The sequence below is a fragment of the Sceloporus undulatus genome, chromosome 1 (genome assembly GCF_019175285.1).
Source record: "Sceloporus undulatus isolate JIND9_A2432 ecotype Alabama chromosome 1, SceUnd_v1.1, whole genome shotgun sequence".
In the NCBI taxonomy this organism is placed as follows: domain Eukaryota; kingdom Metazoa; phylum Chordata; class Lepidosauria; order Squamata; family Phrynosomatidae; genus Sceloporus; species Sceloporus undulatus.
Window position 1 is genome coordinate 308,855,194 of NC_056522.1, and position 22,267 is coordinate 308,877,460.

The 22,267-nt window shown below is 40.9% G+C and overlaps 2 protein-coding genes across 6 annotated transcripts in view; one reads left to right on the forward strand and one right to left on the reverse strand.

Moving 5' to 3' along the window:
- The window catches only part of CKAP5 (cytoskeleton associated protein 5), a 537,335-nt gene that overhangs the window by 401,690 nt on the left and 113,378 nt on the right, over positions 1 to 22,267 (reverse strand). The window lies entirely within an intron of this gene.
- The window catches only part of F2 (coagulation factor II, thrombin), a 35,847-nt gene that overhangs the window by 1,692 nt on the left and 11,888 nt on the right, over positions 1 to 22,267 (forward strand). The window contains exons 2-9 of the mRNA XM_042446962.1: positions 5,611 to 5,774; positions 6,418 to 6,442; positions 14,515 to 14,565; positions 16,026 to 16,131; positions 18,618 to 18,754; positions 19,592 to 19,900; positions 20,692 to 20,805; positions 21,720 to 21,846. Of these exons, the coding sequence (XP_042302896.1) occupies positions 5,611 to 5,774; positions 6,418 to 6,442; positions 14,515 to 14,565; positions 16,026 to 16,131; positions 18,618 to 18,754; positions 19,592 to 19,900; positions 20,692 to 20,805; positions 21,720 to 21,846 (1,033 nt within the window). The remainder of the gene's footprint in view (positions 1 to 5,610; positions 5,775 to 6,417; positions 6,443 to 14,514; positions 14,566 to 16,025; positions 16,132 to 18,617; positions 18,755 to 19,591; positions 19,901 to 20,691; positions 20,806 to 21,719; positions 21,847 to 22,267) is intronic.

Here is a 22,267-nt window from a genome sequence, read left to right on the forward strand (position 1 = left end):
AAATTATTATTATTATTATTATTATTATTATTATTATTATTATTATTATTATTATTATTATTTTGCCATCGATGCTACCTCCTGCCTAAAACCCACCTAAATCCTGCCTAGAATCTGAGCTCAGCCAGTCAATTTGCAAAGCTGGAAAGCTCTCAACTTTGCAAATCAAACAGCTAAGCACAGCTGGGAGGGGGGATTTAGGCAGGTTTTAGACGGGAGGCAGCATTGGCAGCAAAATGCATATGATAATATTTGTCTGCATCCCAGAAGGGGATTCAAATTGTGCAAGGTAAAACGATTATTTAGCTGTGCACTAAACTCCTAAGAAATTGATTAAGGCAAAGGCTTTTATGTACTACATCCCAAATAATCAGATCCATAATATTTGTTAGCCTTTAAGGTGCCACAACATTCTTTGCTATTTTGGTCTGCAGTATTTTCAACCCAGCCCATCCGTTGCCAGTCAGCCACTGATATATTTTTGTCCTGCTATAATTCTTCTAAACCTGAGGGTGAAACTAGGCTGCATGATTTTCTGTTTAAAAAAAAGAAAATGAGTGTCCCAGCATGGGGCATATGGAGAGGACAACAAAGGGTCAAACACTGGGGTTAGACAAACAAGAGACCAGCACGTGCCACCAAAGAGACAGTCATTGCATGAGGGCTGAATAAACAGGCCTTTTTATACAAACAAGAAGGAATAGATTGAAATGTGCATAGATCAAAAAGATGCCCCATCATCTTGCAAGCATTTGTTCATTGGTACAACTGTGGTATTAAATTGAGTGAAAGTTCCCTATATATGTTTGTGAAAGCTGGACACTGAAGAAAGTTGATAGAAAGATAATTTACTCACTTGATATGTGGTACTAGAGAAGAGTTATGTGGATACCATGGAGTGCCATAAAGCCCAATAAACGGGTCCAAAAGCAGATCAAACCTGAACTCTCCCCAAAAGTCAAAATGAGCCTATTGTACTTTAGCCATATCATGAGATGACATGAGTCATTGGAAAAGTCAATAATGCTTGGTAAAGTAGGAAAAGAGAAAGCCAACATTCCTTTCAGCAACCCAGAGCAAACAGAGCAATTTAAACTATTTCCAGATATTAATTTAAATTGATAGTCCATGTGCAACATTTTTGATCTGCGTTAAATTTGATACTGATTGAAATGACATTTAGCCTGTGTTGAACTTAACGTTAATATTGCAAACTAATAATTCATGTGTTCCAAGTGCTGGTTGTTCTTCCACTGTTGCTGAGCAGATTCCTACAGCCTCTTTTGGGCTGAAAGTTTGACCAAACCAGATGCACATTTCTGTATTAAATACATGGTACTTTGGTAATAAGTGGAGGTATATGGTAACTTTACTAAAAGGGACATAGCAGGATGAGAGTATATCCCTGCCTTTTCCATTCTTCCCCACAGTTCACTATTTTTTCATTGGAGGAGTGAAGGCATAAGAACAGTAGAGTGCAAGTAAATAAGAAAGAAGAAGAGCAGATTCTTCTCCATCATTCTTTTTTAAATCTAAAAATAAAGGTATACCTCAGTTAACAAAATTGATGTGTTCCTAGACATTACTTCTTTAACAGAATAGTTGGTACCAAAAGCAGAAATAACATGGGGGGGGGGAACCAGGAATCAGTTCCTGCACTAAAAAGGAAGAACAATTCAACATGTTTCAACAATCTTTTTATCCAAAACTAACAATATGCATATGTAAAGTGAAACAACCTGAACAGGTAAGCCTTGCATAAGCAAAGAAAAACATTTTGAACCTCCTAGAGTCCACATGAAAGCTTCTCCCCAAAAGCATTCAGGTATGAAAAATGTTTGAGAATCCCTGGAAAACAGGAGAAGTCCTTGCATACTGGAGGAGGGCAAATATTATCCTCATCTTCAGAAAGGGGGAGAAAGAAGGATCTAAACAATTACTGCCCACCCAGCCTGATATCAATATTGGGAACGATTTAAGAACAGATAATTAAATAATCTGTAACAACTTAGATGGAAATGCCTTGATCACTTAAAATCAACATGGGTTTCTCAGGAACAAGTCATGCCAGACTAATCTTATTTCTCATTCTAAAACAGAATTACAAGCTTGGTAGATGAAGGGAAAGCTGTGGCTATAGTATATCTTGATTTCAGTGAAGCCTTGACAAGGTACCCTATGATATTGCTGCAAAAAAGCTAGTAAAATGTGGACTAGTCAATGCTACTGTTAGGTGGGTTTGTAAGTGCTTGACAAACTGAACCTAAAGGGTGCTCACCAATAGTTGCTTTTCATCCTGGAGAAAAGTTCCTAGTGGGATGCTACAGGGTTCTGTCCTGGGCCAATGATATTCAACATCTTTATCAATGACTTGGATGATGAAATAGAGAGCATGCTTATCAAATTTTCCGATGATACCAAATTAGGAGGGGTAGATAATACTCCAGAAGACAAGATCACAATTCAAAATGAGCTAAATAAATTAGAGAGCTGGGCCAAAATTAACAAAATGAATTTCAGCAGAGATAAATGTAAGGTACTACACTTAGTCAGAAAAAATAAAATGTACAGATATAGGATGGGTGACATCTGGCTTGACAACAGTTGATGTGAAAGGGAGCTAGGAGTTTTAGTAGACCACAAGCTGAATATGAATCAACAATGTAATGCAGCAGTTTAAAATGCCAATGCTATTTTACTCTGCATCAAAAGGAGTATAGATACTAGATCAAGGGAAATAATAGTACCACTCTATTCTGCTTTGGTCAGGCCTCACCTGTGCCCAGTTCTGGGCATCGCAATTCAAGAAGGATATTGACAAGCTGAAACATGTCCAGAGGAGGTTGACCAAAATGGTAAAATGTTTGGAATCCATTCCTTATGATAAGTGGCTTAGGGAGCTGGGTATGTTTAGCCTGGAGAGAGAGAAGGTGATATGATAGCCATGTTTAAATATTTGAAAAGATGTTACAGTATATTGAAGAAGGAGCAAGTTTGTTTCCAGAGACTAGGACCTGAAACAATGGATTCAAGCTACTGGAAAAGAGATTTCACTTAACCATTAGGAACATCCTGATGGATGAGCTGCTCAATAGTAGAATATGCTGCCTCAGATTGTGGCTAAGTCTCCTCTTTTGGAGGTCTTGGACAGCCAGCTTTTGGGAGTGCTTTGCTTTTGTCTTCCTGCATGGCAGGGATGTACTGGATGGCCCTTGGGGTCTCTTCCAAGTCTATCATATTATGATTCCACCCGCAATTACAGTTGGATAGACTCATTCAAGGAAACCACAGCCTTGAGTTTAGAAGACTTGAGCAGGGCTGGGACTCTTGGAGGTCTTTTATTCATAGGATTACTGTAAGTTGAAGGTGACTTGAAGACAATTAACAGTAACAAGAAGATCTGGTTCTGGCACCTTAAGACCATCATAGGCTGGTCATTTATTTTCTCTTTATGTTTTTATTTATTGCCAGTCTATGCCATACCCTCCAACAGTACCAATTTGTTAGGGACAGTCCTGATTAATTGTCTGTCATTCCACTTTGTCAACTGTTTTTAAAATGTAATCTTGACTGTCTCAGTAGGATCAGTCCAAAGGAAACTGCTTCAGCCTCTCCTAACTCTTGTGTTCTTTTTCATTAATAACTTTGGCCATCTCGGCTGCATTCCAATGTTGGTTGGTCACATGTGTCTGTTTTTATCTGTGAAATATTGGGGGGTATGCTATATGCTGGTCTTATGGTAGCAGAAACAGCTCTTGATTTGCATACAGAACCAAAAGTGTGCAAACAATGTACTCTGTGCACCTTTTTACTGATCCCTTCCTGTTTGCACAGAAAGGCCTCTGTGATAGGAAGCCAATAGTACCATAGTAAAGCTTTTGAAAAATAAAAAGAGCAGATTTTGTATTGCCTGACCAAGCAAAATTGTTCTCCCTGCAAACCGCTTTTACCCAGTAATCTTCACAAGACGAGGGAATGTTACTGAGTTTTAGATGATGAAGAAATTTAACCCAACTATTAAATAAATAAAACAGTAGAAAAAGAGTTTTATTTATATAAAACTATAGCAAAAATAAAACTAACACAAAGGAAAAAAATAAAAGAAAGCAGGAATAAAGGAATGTTTTGCAGATCAGAGAAAACTAGCTAATAACAATGTATTTTGGGAATAATTCTAGAAACGGAGCCTAGTAATGTGACATGCAAGCTACAGCAAAAGAGATTCCAACTCAACATTAGGAGGAACTTCCTGACAGTAAAGGCTGTCCGACAGTGGAACACACTCCCTCGGGGTGTAGTGGAATATCCCTCCTTGGAGATCTTTAAACAGAGGCTGGATGGCCATCTGTTGGGGATGCTTTGATTGAGAGTTCCTGCATGGCAGAATGGGGTTGGACTGGATGGCCCTTGCAGTCTCTTCCAACTCTATGATTCTATGACATAACTCTTTGTGCTGACATATGGCAGTCAGTAGAATTGATGATCAGGGGATTCTTACATTTGCATTATTTTCAAATAGTCAAGCTTTCTGTAGGTAATAGAATCACAGAAATGTATTCTTGGAAGTACCTTTGACCTGGAACTGTCTTCATAAAACATACTGATCATTTTCCTTATTCTGCTAGGTGTGATGTAGTTCACTTGGCTGGGCCACCTGGAGTTTTTGATTTGAAGCACTTTTCTTTGGTATCCCTTTTTTTTCTTCTGCCCCAATGAGGTCAACATTATATACTGTAGACCAAAAGAAATGCAACTCATTATTCTTTCAGTTTGAGTGGACTGCAGCTCCTATCAGTCCAAGACTGGAGCCATATGTGAAGGATCAAGGGAATTGCTGTCCAAAAACATCAGGAAAGGGGTTAGCTGCCTCTTTTGGTGTAGCTGATCTGGAGTACTGATAACTCCTTAATAGGAACTTTACTGTTGTTATTTGCTGCCAAGTCAGCATTGGCTTATGAATGAAAGACCTCTAAGTCACCCTCTCATCAACAGCTATACTCATATCTTATAAATTAAAAGCCCTTGCTTCTTTGATTGAATCTATCTACCTGAAATGTGCTCTTCCTCTTTTCCTACTGACTTTTACCTTACCAAACATGGTTGTCTTTTCTAATGATATGTGGAGGGCCACAGTTGTTTACTTATGATCTAAGTGGTATTGTGAGGCTAGGGCTTGCAATGTCAAAGCTCCAGGATTTTTTAATTAGCAGGGAATATGACATCTTTTGCCACCTCCTGAATTCCCTTGTTCCCTACAGTTACTGTAGCTGTAATCCCCACAGTATTAAGAATGGAAATTGATTTTCCTTGTAACTGATTTTCCTGGTCAATAATCCCTGCTGTAATCCAAAGTATTTGAGGATGGCTTGGTCTTGAGTTGACAAGATGCACTGGATTTTCTCCACATAGAAAGTATACCAGAAATTGTTCTAGATTAACACAGGCACTTGCACTTTTTGACCCTTTGTGGAGTGTTGCTATAGAGGTTGCTGGAGGCCTGTGCTTCCTCTTCTTCCTCCTCCTCCTCAAATACTTTTTTTAAAAAATTAAGGGAGGAAGTGGTCTCTTTCTGCTCCACAAGTGACTGGTTATGTGTTTTGCTCTTGCTAGTCTTTCTTGAACAGAGACAAGCATTCTCCTTGTTGAAGCGCACACGCCGAGCCAACAAGGGATTACTGGAAGAGATGCGGAGAGGCAACCTGGAGCGGGAGTGCCTAGAGGAAGCTTGCAGCTATGAGGAGGCCCGTGAAGCCCTTGAGTCTGATGTACAAACAGTATGTATCATTTAATGTTCCTTGTTCCCACAAGTAAGAAGATTAAGGGCTCCAGCTACCAATGGCTGGCATCTTGTTAGTGGCATACATATGTGTAAATTGTGTGACACTTGTGGGGCAAATTATTTGCAATAATGCCATGGACATATTCTGATGGCAGCAGTGGAAGTTCAGTTACACCCACAGCAATGTTGCACATTGTGGTTCTACAATGCACAACAGTCCCCAGTCCTTACCATGTATAATGCCATGTTGCTGTTCTACATCAGGGTTGCTTAATCAGAGCATAGCATTATCTCCACATGTGGTTGTTTATACTATGCTGAGGGGATGTTGTATTGCAGCCAAAGTGAATGTTATCTTGTTTTCTAGGGAAAGATGGATTTGTCATTCAGTACTTATCCCAGAGTTATTTGCATCTAATCGTAGCAGAAAAGGACCCTAGCATATCACCAGTGGATTTGTGACAGCATATGCAAAGCCAGTCCTAATTCTCCTTTTTGTTTCTTATTGGCTCTTGTATTGATGAGCAGTTTCCCATCCAGACAGTTACAGGGCCAGATATGTACAATGCTAGAGAAAGAACTAAATTTCTATCATTCTTTCTGTCCATTATTCTAAATGGAATGTTTTTGTCTTGCAGGATCTCTTCTGGACACAGTACACAGGTATGTTTGCCTGAGTCTTGTAAAAAATCCAATGTTTTTACATGCTTTATTGATCATCAATATCTAGATTGTAGTTCCCCTCACAGGCTCAAGACTTATCTGTCCCAGAAGTGGGAATCATTCACACTCCAAATCTTGTCATATTGCAAGTCTCAGCAACCAATTGTGAAGAATGTTGGAAGTCACAGTCCAGCAATGTCTAAAGGATTTCATGATTCTCATCTCATCTCCCCAAGCCAATGACCAATGTTAGCCTTAGGTACTCTAGAACATCAGTCCTAAACTATTACCAGGCATCCCCCCTTTTTTCCAATGGCTCACTTTTTGGACATTCTGCTATTTCATCATATCTAGATTATAGCCATGTACTGCCCTTTCAACCTCTGGGCTGCTCTTTCAACCACTGCTGCTTCTATTTGTAACCCTCTCAGTCAATTCAGCATGCTGAAGAGTTTTATCTCTCAGGCTACATCTGCATTGCAGAAATCATCCAGGTTGACACCATTTAGCTGCTATGGTTCAATGCTCTGGAATTCTGGGAACTGTAGTTTTGTGAGACATTTAGCCGCCTTTGTCAGAGAGCTCTGGTGCCACGAGAAACTACCATTCACAGAATTCCAGAGCATGGAGCCATGATAGTTAAAGTGGTGTCGACCTGCCTCCCTCTGCTTGGCTCACTGTTGTCTTTTCTCTCAGTTGACTTGGCTCCACTTAGTGTTCAGTCTTGCATTTGCAAGCTAAAAAATCTACTTTTCAACCAGTTCCACTTTCAGACAATGACTTGGTCCCTATCAAATAATCCATTGAATAAGCAAGGGATGCCAAAGGTACATGAAATTCAGTGGGTATTACTGCATAGGACTGAGTTTTAATAACAACAACAACAACAACAACAATAATAATAATAATAATATCTCTTCATTCTTCTTTTCACATGACTGTATTTGACTATGGAATTCTTCCACTGAAAATCCAGTTCCATCTACCCATCTGTCCATACTTTTTAAATTGTTCATACTATTTGGGCCTTCTTTGCCAGTGATACAAATATACACATACTCTTTTCCTACAGTCAACTAATTTCTTCAAACTTTGTCTTCTTGATTTATTTTTCTCCCTGTCCCTCTTCCTCCAAGCTTCCAGGTTTATATATGTTGTTATAGTTCACCCATTCATAACTAGCCCATTCTCATTGTTTTACTGCTAACATGTCCTAGTCTTTATTCAGATGTTTCCATAACATGCTGACTCTGTTGATTGCAAGATCAGCAGGTTGGCAGTTTGAGGCTGTATGATGGGTTGAGCTCCCATCACAGCTTCAACCAACCTAGCAGTTCAAAAGCTTGCAAATGCAAGTAGATAAATAGGTACCACTTTGGTGGGAAGATAAACAGCATTCTTTGCAATCGTGCTGGCCACATAATCATAGAGTAATCTCTGACAACACTGGCTCTTTGGCTTATTAATCATAGAATCATAGAATCATAGAATCGTAGAGTTGGAAGAGACCACTAGGGCCATCCAGTCCAACCCCCTGCCATGCAGGAAATCCAAATCAAAGCATCCCTGACAGATGGCCATCCAGCCTCTGTTTAAAGACCTCCAAAGAAGGAGACTCTATCACCCTCCGAGGGAGTGCATTCCATTGTCGAACAGCCCTTACTGTCAGGAAGTTCCTCCTAATGTTCAGATGGAATGTCTTTTCCTGTAGCTTGCATCCATTGTTCCGGGTCCTGTTCTCTGGAGCAGCAGAAAACAAGCTTGCTCCCTCTTCAATATGACATCCCTTCAAATATTTAAACAGGGCGATCATATCACCTCTTAACCTTCTTTTCTCCAGGCTAAACATCCCCAGCTCCCTAAGTCGTTCCTCATAGGGCATGGTTTCCAGACCTTTCACCATTTTTGTCGCCCTCCTTTGGACACGCTCCAGTTTCTCAATGTCCTTTCTGAATTGTGGCGCCCAGAACTGGACACAATATTCTAGGTGGGGCCTGACCAAAGCAGAACACAGTGGCACTATTACTTCTCTTGATCTAGACACTATACTTCTATTGATGCAGCCTAAAATAGCATTGGCCTTTTTAGCTGCCGCATCACACTGTTCACTCATGTTTAACTTGTGGTCTACTTGGACTCCTAGATCCCTTTCACACATAGTTTCATTCAGCCAGGTGTCACCCATCCTTTATCTGTGCATTTTATTTTTCCGCCCTAAGTGCAGTACCTTACATTTCTCCGTGTTGAATTTCATTTTGTTAGCTTTGGCCCAGCTTTCTAGTCTATTCAGGTCATTTTGAATCTTGATCCTGTCCTCTGGGGTATTAGCTATTCCCCCTAATTTGGTATCATCTGCAAATTTGATAAGTATGCTCCCAATTCTGTCATCCAGGTCATTGATAAAGATGTTGAATAGCACTGGGCCCAGGACAGAGCCCTGTGGGACCCCACTGGTCACTTTTGTCCAGGATGAAAAGGAGCCATTGTTGAGCACCCTTTGGGTTCGGTCGGTCAACCAATTACAGATCCATTTAACAGTTCCTTTGTCTAGCCCACATTTTACAAGCTTGTTTGCAAGAATGTCATGGGGAACTTTGTCAAAGGCCTTACTGAAATCAAGATATACTATATCCACAGCATTCCCTTCATCTACCAAGCTGGTAATTTTATCAAAGAAAGAGATTAGGTTTGTCTGGCATGACTTGTTTCTCTGAAACCCATGTTGACTTTTTGTGATTATGGCATTGCCTTCTAGATGTTCACAGACTCTGTTTAATGATCTGCTCCAGAATCTTTCCTAGTACTGATGTCAGACTAACTGGACGATAATTGTTGGGATCCTCTTTTTTCCCCTTTTTGAAGATGGGGACAACGTTTGCCCTCCGCCAGTCTGCTGGGATCTCTCCTGTTTTCCAGGAGTTTTCAAAGATTATTGCCAATGGCTCCGATATTACATTTGCCAGTTCTTTTAATACCCTTGGATGGAGTTCATCTGGTCCCGGAGACTTAAATTCATTTAGATTAATAAGGTGTTCCTCTACTATCTCTTTACTTATTCTGTACTGAAATGCCCCTATCCTGTCCTCTGCTCCATTATCCTCAGGTTGAGCACCCTTTGCCTTTTCTGAGAAGACTGAGGCAAAGAAGGTGTTGAGTAATTCTGCCTTTTCTCTGTCTTCTGTTAGCATTTTGCCATCTTCTCCACGCAGTGGCCCTACCGTTTCCTTCTTCTTCCTTTTGCTGCGGACATATCCAAAAAATCCCTTTTTATTGTTCTTAACCTCTCTAGCAAGCCTGAGTTCATTCTGTGCTTTAGCTTTTCTGACTTTACCCCTACACATGCCTGCTATTTCTTTGAATTCCTTTTTTGTGATTTCCCCCTTTTTCCATTTCTTATACATGTTCCGTTTCAAACTTAGCTCCGTTGAAAGTTCCTTAGTCATCCATCCTGGTTTCTTGAGACACCTCCCGTTTTTCTTTCTCACTGGAACTGTTTGAAATTGTGCCTTCAGTATCTCCCTTTTGAGAAAGTCCCATCCGTCCTGAACTCCTTTATCTTTTAGTATTTCTGACCATGGAATTGCCCTCAATACTTCTCTAAGTTTACTGAAATCCGCTCTCCTAAAGTCTAGGATGCGTGTCTGACTATGCCTGGCTTCTCCTTTCCACTGTATTACAAACTCCAGGAGAACATGGTCACTTCCACCTAATGATCCCACCACTTGCACCCCATTAACCAAGTCATCCTTGTTGGTTAGGATCAGATCTAAAATAGCTGACCCCCTTGTTGCCTCTTCCACCTTTTGGACCATGAAATTGTCTTCCAGGCAAGTGAGGAATTTGCTAGGCCTTGAGGATCTGGCTGAGTTTGACTTCCAACAAATATCAGGATAGTTGAAGTCGCCCATCACTACTACATCTCTCTTTTCTGACTGTGTGGTCATCTGTTCTAGAAAGATATCATCCAATTCCTCCGTCTGACTTGGGGGTCTGTAGTAGACTCCCACCGTAACATCCTTGTTGTTTCCCTCCCCTTTAATTTTTACCCAGATGCTCTCCACCTGGCTTCCATGATTGATGTCCAGGATCTCTTCACTGGTGTAAATATCTCTGACATATAGTGCTATTCCTCCTCCTTTCTTATTTGGCCTATTTCTCTTAATAAGGTTATACCCCTCTATTTCCACATTCCAATCATGAGACTCATCCCACCAGGTTTCAGTGATGCCTATTATATCATATTTGCTTTGTTGTACTAGGAGTTCGAGTTCATCTTGCTTATTTCCCATGCTCTGTGCATTAGTGTAGAGACATTGCAGACCATGGTTCCCTTTTATTTGCTGCCTGTGCAAGTTTTTTTGCCTCCCACTGTTGGGTCCTTGCACTTTTTTTCTTGTTTCCTCTATGTCCGTTTGACTATTTTCGCCATCCCTTTCGCCTTCCTTAATATTGTCTCCCTTCCCCTCGGAACTCAGTTTAAAGCCCTCCTGATCAAGTTCTTGAGACTGTTGGCAAAAACATTTCTTCCAACTGGCGTGAGATGCAACCCATCTGTTGCAAGAAGTCCCTCCTCGTGGAACCGCAGCCCATGATCGAAGAATCCAAATCCTTCTCGGCGGCACCATCTGCGAAGCCAGTTGTTCACATCCGCTATTTTCCTCTCCCTTCCTGTACCATGCCCTTCAACTGGCAGAAGAGACGAGATGACAACCTGTACATCCATTCCTTTCAGCTTCCTACCAAGCGCCTCGTGATCCCTTTTGATGTTCTGAAGGCTGTGTCTTGCAGTATCATTAGTTCCCACGTGGACCAAAAGGAAGGGGTATTGGTCAGTAGGCTTGACCAGTCTTGTCAGCCTCTCTGTCACATCACGGATCTTTGCACCTGGAAGACAACACATCTCTCGAGACATCTTGTCAGGCCTACATATCACTGCTTCTGTACCCCTCAGCAAGGAGTCCCCCACTACGACCACACGCCTCCTCCGAGGCTTAGCAGCGACTGTTCCCTCGGGTGGGACTCTCAGGCTCCCCTGCTCTGTCCCTGAAGTTTGTTCATGCTGCTCTTCTTCATCCTCCTTGATAAGGGAAAGAGCTTCGAATCGATTCTCTAGCTGCAAGCTCCCAGAACAATCCCTTCTTGGCTTAATGGAGATGAGCACTGCCCCCTATGGTCAGACACAACTTGACAACCTTGTCATCGGGGAATACCTTTACCTTTTTTATTGAACTTGCTCTTATCTTGTCCCCCAACTATAAAAAAAAAAACATATTTGTTAATACTGTATGTATAATCAGATTTCAAAAGTAAGTTAGGTTTCATAAACTGTTGCAGCAGAAGATTAGCCATTATGACAGTCTTCTCTAGGTCAAGAGTGGACAATTCTTGGCTTTCCAAATGATGTTGAAGTGCAGCTCCCATTATCCCTCACCACCAGCTATGCTGGCAAGGGATGATGGGGACTGCAGCATAATCAAACCTCGAGGACCACAAGACCCATTGTCTGGAGCCTATAGATTTCCTAAGTTTTCTAACTGGTAAGGTTGGATGAACAATCAATTTCAAAGTGGAGATCAGGGAAGACCAAAACATCTTCCAAATCCATCTTGTCCTGAGTTTATACCTTTTGAAGTTGTAAGAAAAACACTTGCACTTTTATTTTCAAGCAAATTAATATTGGTAACAATGGGTTGCCCTCAAAGGTAAGGGAGCAGAATATGACTTCCAGAGTGAAAATTGGAGATGGCTCATGCACCTACAATGGTTGTGCAGACAAGGGAATTTGAGAGTCAGTGTCACACATGATTTGCTACTGAGCAGTGTATACTCAATCTTGCAAGATTTAATGAAGTACCAAATCACAAAAACATACACATACAGGTGTATAATACAATTAAACTATGTATGGCTATTTATATACACATGTGGTAAAGAAACCTACAAGACATATTTGGCTCAATATGTATCAAGAAGTAACTGAAGTATAGGGGAAAAACTACCGGTATTTACTCTCAGGAAAGCAAATACCCTTACATTTCATTTCCAGTTGTAATTCTAAGAATGTTATTTGTCCATGCCAGAAACTGTACATTGGCAAAACGCTGAGATCTTTCAAACACAGACTGTCAGAGCATAGGAGCCACCTAAGAGAGGAAGCAAGAGACTCTTCATTATAGGAATGTATTTTTCAGGCTGGATATCGTTCTAACCCATGTAAATTTTGGGTGATCCAAGTACTGTAGTTAATACTGATGTTTGCCAGGATATCTCAGTGGCATGTCTCAAATGAGAAAGATTTTGGACATATAGTCTCAACACTGTGGCTCCTCGTGGTTTAAAGGGTAGATTGGTTTTGGCTTGTTTCTTGTAGATTGCTACACTTCTGTGATATAATGCTTTGTGGCCACTATAAATACATTTTGTGGCAAATTAATATTAAATTACCTTCTATGCTAGGAATTGTTATCTGCCAGTGCTTCTGTGTCTACAGGTGTTTTACATTCAGTTTTGTCAATAGTTAGTTGGATGAAGGTCACTTAGCAGCATGCCATCTTGTTTGTCAGAATCCTGTGTCAGCAAGCTAAATGCATCGAAATTACTGCTTCAAACGTTGCTGTCTGATTTTAATTGTTTGTTCATTCTAATGTTTGTTTGGTACTAGCTTTATCTTGTTTATCACATAGCTAATTATATAGAATTCAAAGGTGTTAATCTGAAAAATCAGTAGGCAAAGGGATCTTGTAGCACCTTTGAGACTTACTGAAAGAAAGAAGTTGGCAGCATGAGCTTTTGTAGACTTCAGCCTACTTCCTCAGATGAGGAAGTAGACTAAAGTCTACAAAAGCAAATGCTACCAACTTCTTTCTTTTATTTCACTTCAAAAGTGCTACAAGATCTCTTTGCAAGCTAATTATGTTGTTGGAGAAGCTTATCTTTTGGAAGCCACCCAGGGATAGTCTGTCCTGCTGCAGCTATCAGCCAATATTTAGTACTGCTTGCCAACAATTCTTACAACTCTGAACTGTTGTTTAATCATTATTGTTTTTCAACAATTGGGAAGTTTCCCCCTCTTGTATATTACTTTAATTTCTGTTCATAATACAAAATGGGTATTTTTTGTACTTTAGTTACTTGTTGATGCATATGAACCAAATTTGTCTTGTAAGATTCTTTACCACATATGTATATAAATAGCCATACATAGTTTAATTGTATTATACATCTCTGTGTTTGTGTTTTTGTGGTTGGGTACTAATTCAGTTAGAAGCCCTTCATGGTTTGTGTTTTGTGTTGGTTGCGTACTATGATTTAATAAGGTGCCATAAAAAATCTCTCTCTCAGCATGTGAATTGGGACCCTTGTATACTGGGCATGAATCCTGACTCTGAAGGTCCTGTCTGAGGTTTTAGGGGACATCGGTGTGACAAACTGGCTTTAGAAGCTGGCTGTTTTTGGGGTGCAGTGATAGCTGGTGGCCAGGCAATGCACAAAACAGAGTTCAGTTGTGTCAGTTGGTCTGGCCTTGTCTAGTCAGGGTCTGGTTGGTGGTTCTACTAAGAGAGTGGGAATAGGATCAAGACTGCTTAAAAACCTGCCAAAGTGTTTAATTTTGATATAACCAAACCAATGTGAAGTTAACTCACATAAGATACTTTATTTCTGCATGTTTCTCAATAAAAGTTCCTGCTCATTTCATAGTGTTTAACTCTGACTGGAGTGATGAATATAAACTGCAAAGAAGAATGTACACATTACCTGAAATATTGAAAGTGGTTTATGGAGACACTTGGGATCCTAGCCCTTGTATACTTCGGGATAGTATTAAAAGGGTAAAAGCAGGGGGATCTTCTGAGCTCGGAATGTGAAAGCAGCCTAGGTCTTTAAGAAGGTCCTGTCACTGTCAGTTTGCTAAATTGTTTTAAAATTGTTTTTAATGTGTTCAAACTATATGAGGTTGTTTTAACAAGATTTTATTGACTCTACCTTCCCCGGGAATCTGGCGATAGAGACTGGATTACAAATATTTTAATGAAATAAATAACAAACATATTCTCTTCCATTTCATTTGCCAGTTTGCAGCTCTCAAAGGAAGCCCAGAACAATTCTGGATGAGTGCTTAAAAGGTAAGGAGAATCCAGCTGACTTGGCAGTGGTGAGTGATAAGAATTACATAAGGAAGAAGTAATGGGAAAACATGGAAGGCTGCATGGAAGAGAATGATGTTTAGGCTCTCTGTATAATTCCATGAACAAGGCCAGAATGTTTCCCAGTAAAAGGGCTGCTCCTCTTTCCAAGAAGGTGGAAGCAATTTCTTCTTCTTCTTCTTCTTTGAAGAAGCATAGATTGGGCACTGCCAGTGAGAAGCAGGACTCTTTTCTAAAACCTCATCAGAATAATGGACACTTCAGATGTTTAGCAGATGCTGATATGGTGTACATGCTAATAATACTCTGTAACTTGTGAGCCTAGTAAACTCAGGTTTTGAACAATACAGTTGATATGAAAGCTTTGTACATGCAGCAACAAACTGGAGGTGGATTTGTTGCTATTTTGATCTGGTTTCTTTTTTGCTGCAGGCATGTGCCTTAAGAAACACAGAAGGAATATATTACAAGTTTGCATCTTGTAATGTGTGACATGACTATAATACAGCCTATAATACATTCCTTCTGTGTTTATGGGGTGTCTTAGCTATTCCCAACTCTTGTGTGGATCTGGCCTGCCTTCTCCTTTTAGACCCTGAGGACCCAGAAATAGGGAAAAGGTAACAATACCACTGGTGTCATCAGAAGCTGCCTTAGTCTAATTCAGAATATTAGCTAGATCAGTACTGCTTCACTATTATTGTTTTGAGGGTTTTCTAGCAGGAATCTTTTCTCAGACTTACCTGGAGATGGCAGGAATTAAGAGCAAGACCTACCTGTAGATAGTAGGCATTGGGGCCTTTCGCATGAAATGCCAGAACAATGATGTTGTCATTTCTAAGCACCAGAAGCACACATTGTTTTCCTTTGATTTTCTGATGTATGTCTTCTGTGCTGGACATTTTTTTAAAACACCCTCCTTTGGTCTGGTTGTGAATTAGTGCTTTTCTATTGTGCATATGTTAAGAATATTCTTTTGTGAACAAATATATTTATTTTTATCCTTGTATTGGTTTTATGTAATCTGCTTTAGAGGCTTTGCCAGCTGAGGCACAAGAAAAATATTTAAAAGAAATGTTATATATCTGTATTGATGTATTTAACAAACGTTTTTTTGTGGTTGTTTCATGTATATTTATTACTTTCTGGCTACTTGTGCGCATGATGGGGTTGTTGTTTTTTGCATCTCACATTACATGTCACTTTTATATAACTTAAAGCACAATTAAACACCCACACAATGTGTTTCAATAAAGACAGTTCACACATGCAGCTGTGCTGTTTGAAATGTAGATTCAAATAATAATGCAATAGAAGTTTATGTGAACAAACCCTATATAGATCTGTCTAAAACCAAATGTGAAATGGGAAGTCTTCTATAAACATGCCATGGAAATCACTCTGTTTTTTGTTTGTTTTTGCATTTTGAATTTTAACAGGTGACTGTGTCCGAGATATAGGGCAGAATTACAGGGGAACTATTTCTGTCACCAAGTCAGGAATTGAATGCCAATACTGGTCCAGCAAATTTCCTCACAGGCCAGAGTAAGTTTATCTATTCAGAAAACTGTTTTATACAACCTTTTAACCCTGGAAAATCTCCCCAGGCAGTTTTACAGTTTTAAAAAAAGTATTAAAAGGGGATTCAAAGTCAACATTAGATAATTAATGTCTATAGTTAACAAAGTAAAATGAACTCAATATTTGATGGAATTACACCATCTTAAATGCCTGCTTAAAAGACAGCAAAGAAAGGCTCTATCTAACTTCTCTGGAGAGGGGAATATTCTTAACCATGGAGGTATCACCAAGAAAGCCCTCTCATGCCCCCTCCACTTCCTTGCAGTGGAGAAGCCTCTCCCTTTGCACCTGAACATCTTGGGAGCAGCAATCAAGTAGCTGGTCAAGCAGAGATCAAAAAACTTCTCACCCATGATGGTCTTTACTGATGCTGGCACGGGTAAGAGGTGACTTAGTTACTTCTCAGCCAGCTGCCCAGTTTCTGCTTCCAGGGTTCCAGGGTGCAAAGGGAGCAGTGACCAAGAAGCCTCTCACCTGCACCTGTCTTTTCCACAAGACCAGCATGGGCTAGAGGCTTCTTGGTCACTGCTCAGCCAGCTGCTCAGTTGCTGCTGCCAAAGTGATTAAGTGCAAAGAGAGCAGCAATGGAGCAGCCAGTCGAGTAGCAGCTGAGAAGCTTCTTGCCTATGTCAGTGTTTGCTGCAAGACTGGCACAAGTGAGAAGCTTCTCGGTCACTCCCCAGTTGGTGGCCCAAGGGGGCCCAGATGCAACAGGAACAGCAATCAAGTAGCTGGTCAAGCAGCAGCTAAGAAGCCTCTTGTCTGCACCTGTCTTTGCCTGCTCAACTGGTTTCTCAGTTGCTATTGCCTTTGCACCTTGACACCCTAGAAGTAGCGACCAAGTATCCAGCCAGCTGGCCTTCTTTTTGTTGTAAGGCCAGCATTGATGAGAGAGAAGAGCAAGTCTGGACCACAGCCACATGAGAAGCTGAAGCAGAAGAGGTGACAGTAATGAGCTTGGCACATCTGAGGTAGATGCTGCTGGCAAGCTGGCTGCTGCACAAACAGTAGATCTAATATCAAGAAATAGGTGTTTGGGGGCTCTAGGGTTATTGCCCAAGAGAAAAGGGGGCAGTAGCCTGAAAAAGATTGAATACTACTGATCTACATTGCCAAAAGATATCTTGACTAGGTCATAGTCATGAATACAAAACTGTTTTGTATTCACAATTGCTACTTATTCACAATTGTGACACTATTGCCATAATTGTACACACACACACACACACACACACACACACACACACACACAACTTTTCTGGGCATCAGCTGCATGGGAGGATGAAGTCCATTTCTGCCAGCAATGAGAACAGGGGTGAATGATGTTTTTGTCAGGGTGGGGAGAGCTGGGCCAGGAGAGGTTACTCAGTTAAGTTCAATCAAGTATACTTAACTAAGTAGCTGATAAAGAATTCTGGCCTGCCTTTTGCATCAGCTGTCATTTCTGACAGTTTACCATAATTTGGGGCAGTGGTTAGCTATGGGTTGCTTTGTGCACGTTTTGTGTCCTTAAATAATTTATCTGGGAAAAAAAAATAGATGAAGTAGGAAGACGTTTTATCTTTAGAGGTGCTACTGATCATCTGACGGAAGGCTATCTAATTAATTTTCAGAGAGCAATAGAGTTCCTTAAAAGGTTTCTTTAAGGGATATCTCCACAAGAGGATTTGTATTGCCAATGCTCCAATGAAAGCTTGTCTTTCATAACCAGCCTTTACTCTGAATTGCACAACTGCAAGGGAGTGTAATAGCCAGGATTAGCACATCACATTAAAAGAAGCATAAATCTTAGGTCAACAAATAACCCATCCTTGCAATGTGGCAGGTTTCCTGACAGATGATGAGGTTCTTTCAAAGACCAGTGGGTGTGAAAAAGGGTTTCCTAGAGGCAGAATTTTTTTAAAAAATCACTGAGTTAAAGGGTAAGAGTGCTGGCAGCTTGTCCACCCCATCAGCCAGTTCACATTGAGGGAAATCTGAAATTTGTGTATAAATACACGTTCAGTTTATTTTGCTTATGTATATAGATATGTGGTCCACTTATGCTGAGAAGCCATGGACAATCACAGCATTTTAACACGTATGCAGAATGAACTATGGACACAGGATTGATATGTGTATTAATAGGTGCTTATGCAAGAATGCAAGCAACATATGCCATATGTTTTAGTATTTTTTAATATATAATGTGGGTTTTTAGCTGCCTTGAGCAGCAGTTCATTAGTGGAAAGACAGGATAGAAATATAATAAAGCACACAAGTATATATAAGCTTCCTCTCTTTGCTTTCTATGGATATTCTCTCCATGTCACAGAAAAGTTCAAGTGCAATGTGGTCCCTGAACCTGAGAAATCCATAACTCCCTTATTAGACAGTAAATCCAATTGTAAGAGACTTCTGTTTTCCTCTATTTCTTGTGCCTTCTATTGTTACTTGGTTTCTTCTTTCAGGTTCAATGTGACAACCCATCCACAGGCTAACCTTACTGAAAACTACTGTAGGAACCCAAACAGCAACCCCCTGGGGCCTTGGTGCTACACACGTGACCCAGTAGTGAGAGCAGAAGAGTGCGCGGTCCCCCTCTGTGGTGAGTCTCAGTGCTGGAGCTTCATATTTCTTTTGATTAAGCCACAGCCTTGATTTATAGGAGCATACATCAAGTTTCCCTTCTACATCCAATTTAGGGTATGCCTGTTGTTGTTGTGTGCCTTCAAGTTAATCCCAACCTTTTTTTTTGACCCGTTGGGGTTTTCTTGGTGAGTTTCTTCAGAGGGGATTTGCCATTAACATCCTCTGAGGCTGAAAGAGTGTGACTTACCAAGGGTTACCCTGTAGGTTTCATGTCTAAGTGTGGATTTGAACCCTATTTGAATTTGAAGTGAGAATTCGAACCCTATTCTCCAGGAGTCCAATGCTCAAACCACTACACGGGCCAAATGAAGAGGTTGTCCCTGCCCCACTGTCCTCACATCAAACTATCTTCATGGTGCAGGGCTAAATTCCCAGTTCACATACAGATTGTCTTTACTATGTGAGGCCAGATTGGCAGCCCATTCCACTCTTAAACCAGTTTAAAATAACTCACCTTTTACTCCAGATTTTGCAGGAAATCCTGAGGCATACACACATACTCCACTGTGTTAGAGCAGTTGTCAACACGCACATACTCCACTGTGTTGCCCAGTGCTGCTGCTGTTGGCTTGATTTGCTACCTCTAAGGTCACAATGAGGCACCTAGCCATGCGATCAATGCTAGGTGTCTTGTTGTGACCTCAAAGGGAGCGACTCGTGGCAGTAGCAGCAGTGCCAGGCAACATAGTGGGGGCATGTGTGTATAGAGCTGACCAGCATTGCTACATCCTGCTGCTTTTTCTTGAATAACCAGCAGCCCTTTCCTAATAGTGATGGTTCTCTTGCTTTTCAGGTGAGAACCGGACCACTGTTCCATTTTCTCCAAGAACAAGCCCACCAAAGAAAAAACAGCAGCAGCAACCATGTGTACCTGACAAGGGGCTGCAGTACACTGGGTCTCTCCCAGTCACCCGCTCTGGGGCCCGGTGCTTGCCGTGGGCCTCCGAAGCAACAAGACAGCTTAGCCATAGAAGAGACTTCTTGCCCAATGTAAATTTGGTAGAGAATTATTGTCGCAATCCGGATGGTGATGATGAAGGTGTCTGGTGCTACGTGGCAAATCCTAATGTGACACATGAATATTGTGACTTGGATTACTGTGGTGAGGAGCAGCCTGTGAGAGGCAGGCCTGTACTTTGTTTCATAAAAAAAAAAAGACCCTGGAATTTATGACAATGAAGACTGGGGATCTGAAAGAGTAAGGGACAGGTCTTAAATGCATCTTGGTATTTGCTAGAGGTTGGAGGTATTATGAAGATAAAGTTGATTTTGTTTCTTCGCTCATAAGACTACAGCCAGTGCAATAGTACTTCCACTTGGATAGTCTGTGCAAGATTTCTAGTATTAGGAGCAAATGTTCTTCAAGATCTGAGGAAATTTCAAGAATGGGTAATCAGTCTCAAAGGGGTTTTTAAGTCCTGGAGATCAATAGGTTTCCCACCATGACCCAGGAATGTTCCCTTTAGGTTTCCATCTGCAAAACATGGCAGACAAATCAGTTCTAGCCGAATTTTCTGTGACTACATGAGGGAGCCCTCTGACCACCCACCAACTTTCATCTTATTCTGCTGAGAAGATCCTTAGCAACTTAGTGCATTTCTGTGTCATATGCTTTATATATATCGACAGACAGACAGACAGACAGACAGACAGACAGACAGACAGACAGTCAGTCAGTCAGTCAGTCAGTCAGTCAGTCAGTCCAGGGCTAGGATCTGGCTAAATTATAATTAGGTAACAGTCCTGTGGATATCTAATAAAAAATTAGTCCACACTAGGTTAAGTGGAACTTTTCCAGGTAAAATATGTCAAGAATTACATCCTCATTTTTTCTGCAAAACAAGTTCCTCCTTCTTGTCCTCTTCTGAACTTCCACCTCCTCTCTTCTTTTAGACACTGTTCTGAATTATGCAGATGATGTGGACGAAGAACAAAGAGCAGGTCGGACAACTGCTGTAGAACATCAAGTCTTATTTGACCCCAAGACCTTTGGTGAAGGTGAAGCAGGTGAGAAACTGAACCAAGGGCAGGGGATGTGATGTAACAACAACAACAACAAAAAGCTAATACTAAAGCTTTCGCTTTTTTTTCTCCAATGAATTGCTGAATAATCGAAACCTCTGGTGGTGGTTTGCTTGCCTGGTTTCACTAGTTGTTACCCAGGCCAGGGTTGTCAGCTTTTTCACCCACCCCATATTTCTGCTGACATGTTGAAATGAAGTAGATGTATAATTTCCTAACTGGGGAAGTAACCAGAGAGAAAAGGTAAATGTGTTGCAGACATACATCATCTATTCCTCTCTGCAATTTACACTCATGTGTTCCCTTTAAAGGAGAGCAAGCATGGTGTATTGGTTTGAGTGTTGGACTATGACTCTGGAGACCAGGGTTCAATTACTTGCTCGGCCATAAAACCTATTTTGCAACCTTGGGCAAGTCACAGTCTCTCAGCCTCAGGAAAAGGCAATGGCCAACCTCCTCTGAACAAATCTTGCCAAGAAAAGCCCATGATAGGTTTGTCTTAAGGTCATCTAAGGTCAGAAACTACTTGAAGGCACAGAATAACAACAAAACCCCTTTAAAACTCACAGAAAATAATGTTACAGATCTAGCATAAATTGTTCAGGTTCAGATCCTGCAGCTCAGTTCCCATTCTTCCACATTTCCATTAAGATGAGAGACCTGGGACAGTATCAGATTAGACATCTCCTGGTGAAAGAAGCAATAATGAAAATGTTTCTGCCATTTTCACCGTCATTTATTTCTTTATTTCTCACCTTAAGGCTGGAATACAAGGCATGGTAAAAATATGAAAATATCTCAAGAACACATTTTCCTAGCAGAAAATGGAGGCTCTCATTGTGATAGATCCATATTTGTTAACAGGACAATCATAGATAACTGTGGGATTGTGTTTTCAGATTGTGGTGTCCGTCCCCTCTTTGAGAAAAAGAAGACTCCTGATAACTCTGAGCACGAGTTATTGGAATCCTATCTGGCAGGCCGAATTGTGAAAGGTTCAGATGCTGATGCAGGCAGTGCTCCATGGTATGTTTTGTCACTAGTTTGATTCATTCATATCTATTGTTGATTGGGGGCATTTAGATCAGAGCAAGCATGGTGTGGTGGTTTGAGTGTTCGACTATGACTCTGGAGACAAGGGTTTGATTCCCACTTGGCCATGAAACCCACTGGGTGAATTTGAACAAGTCAAATGCTCAGCCTCAGGAAGGCAATGGCAAACCTCCTCTGAACAAATCTTGCCAAGAAAACCCCATGATGGAAATGATTTGAAGGCGTATAGCATGCACAGATGGGTCTACTCCCCTGTTTTACCCTTCTGAAAACTCTCCTGCTCCATCTATGAAAGCCACTCCTCACTGTGTCTGACCAGATAACTGAGTTTCAGATATGAGTTCTGGAAGTTCTGGGTGACAGAGCTTTGCTCCTTTGCCCTTCATAACTAAGC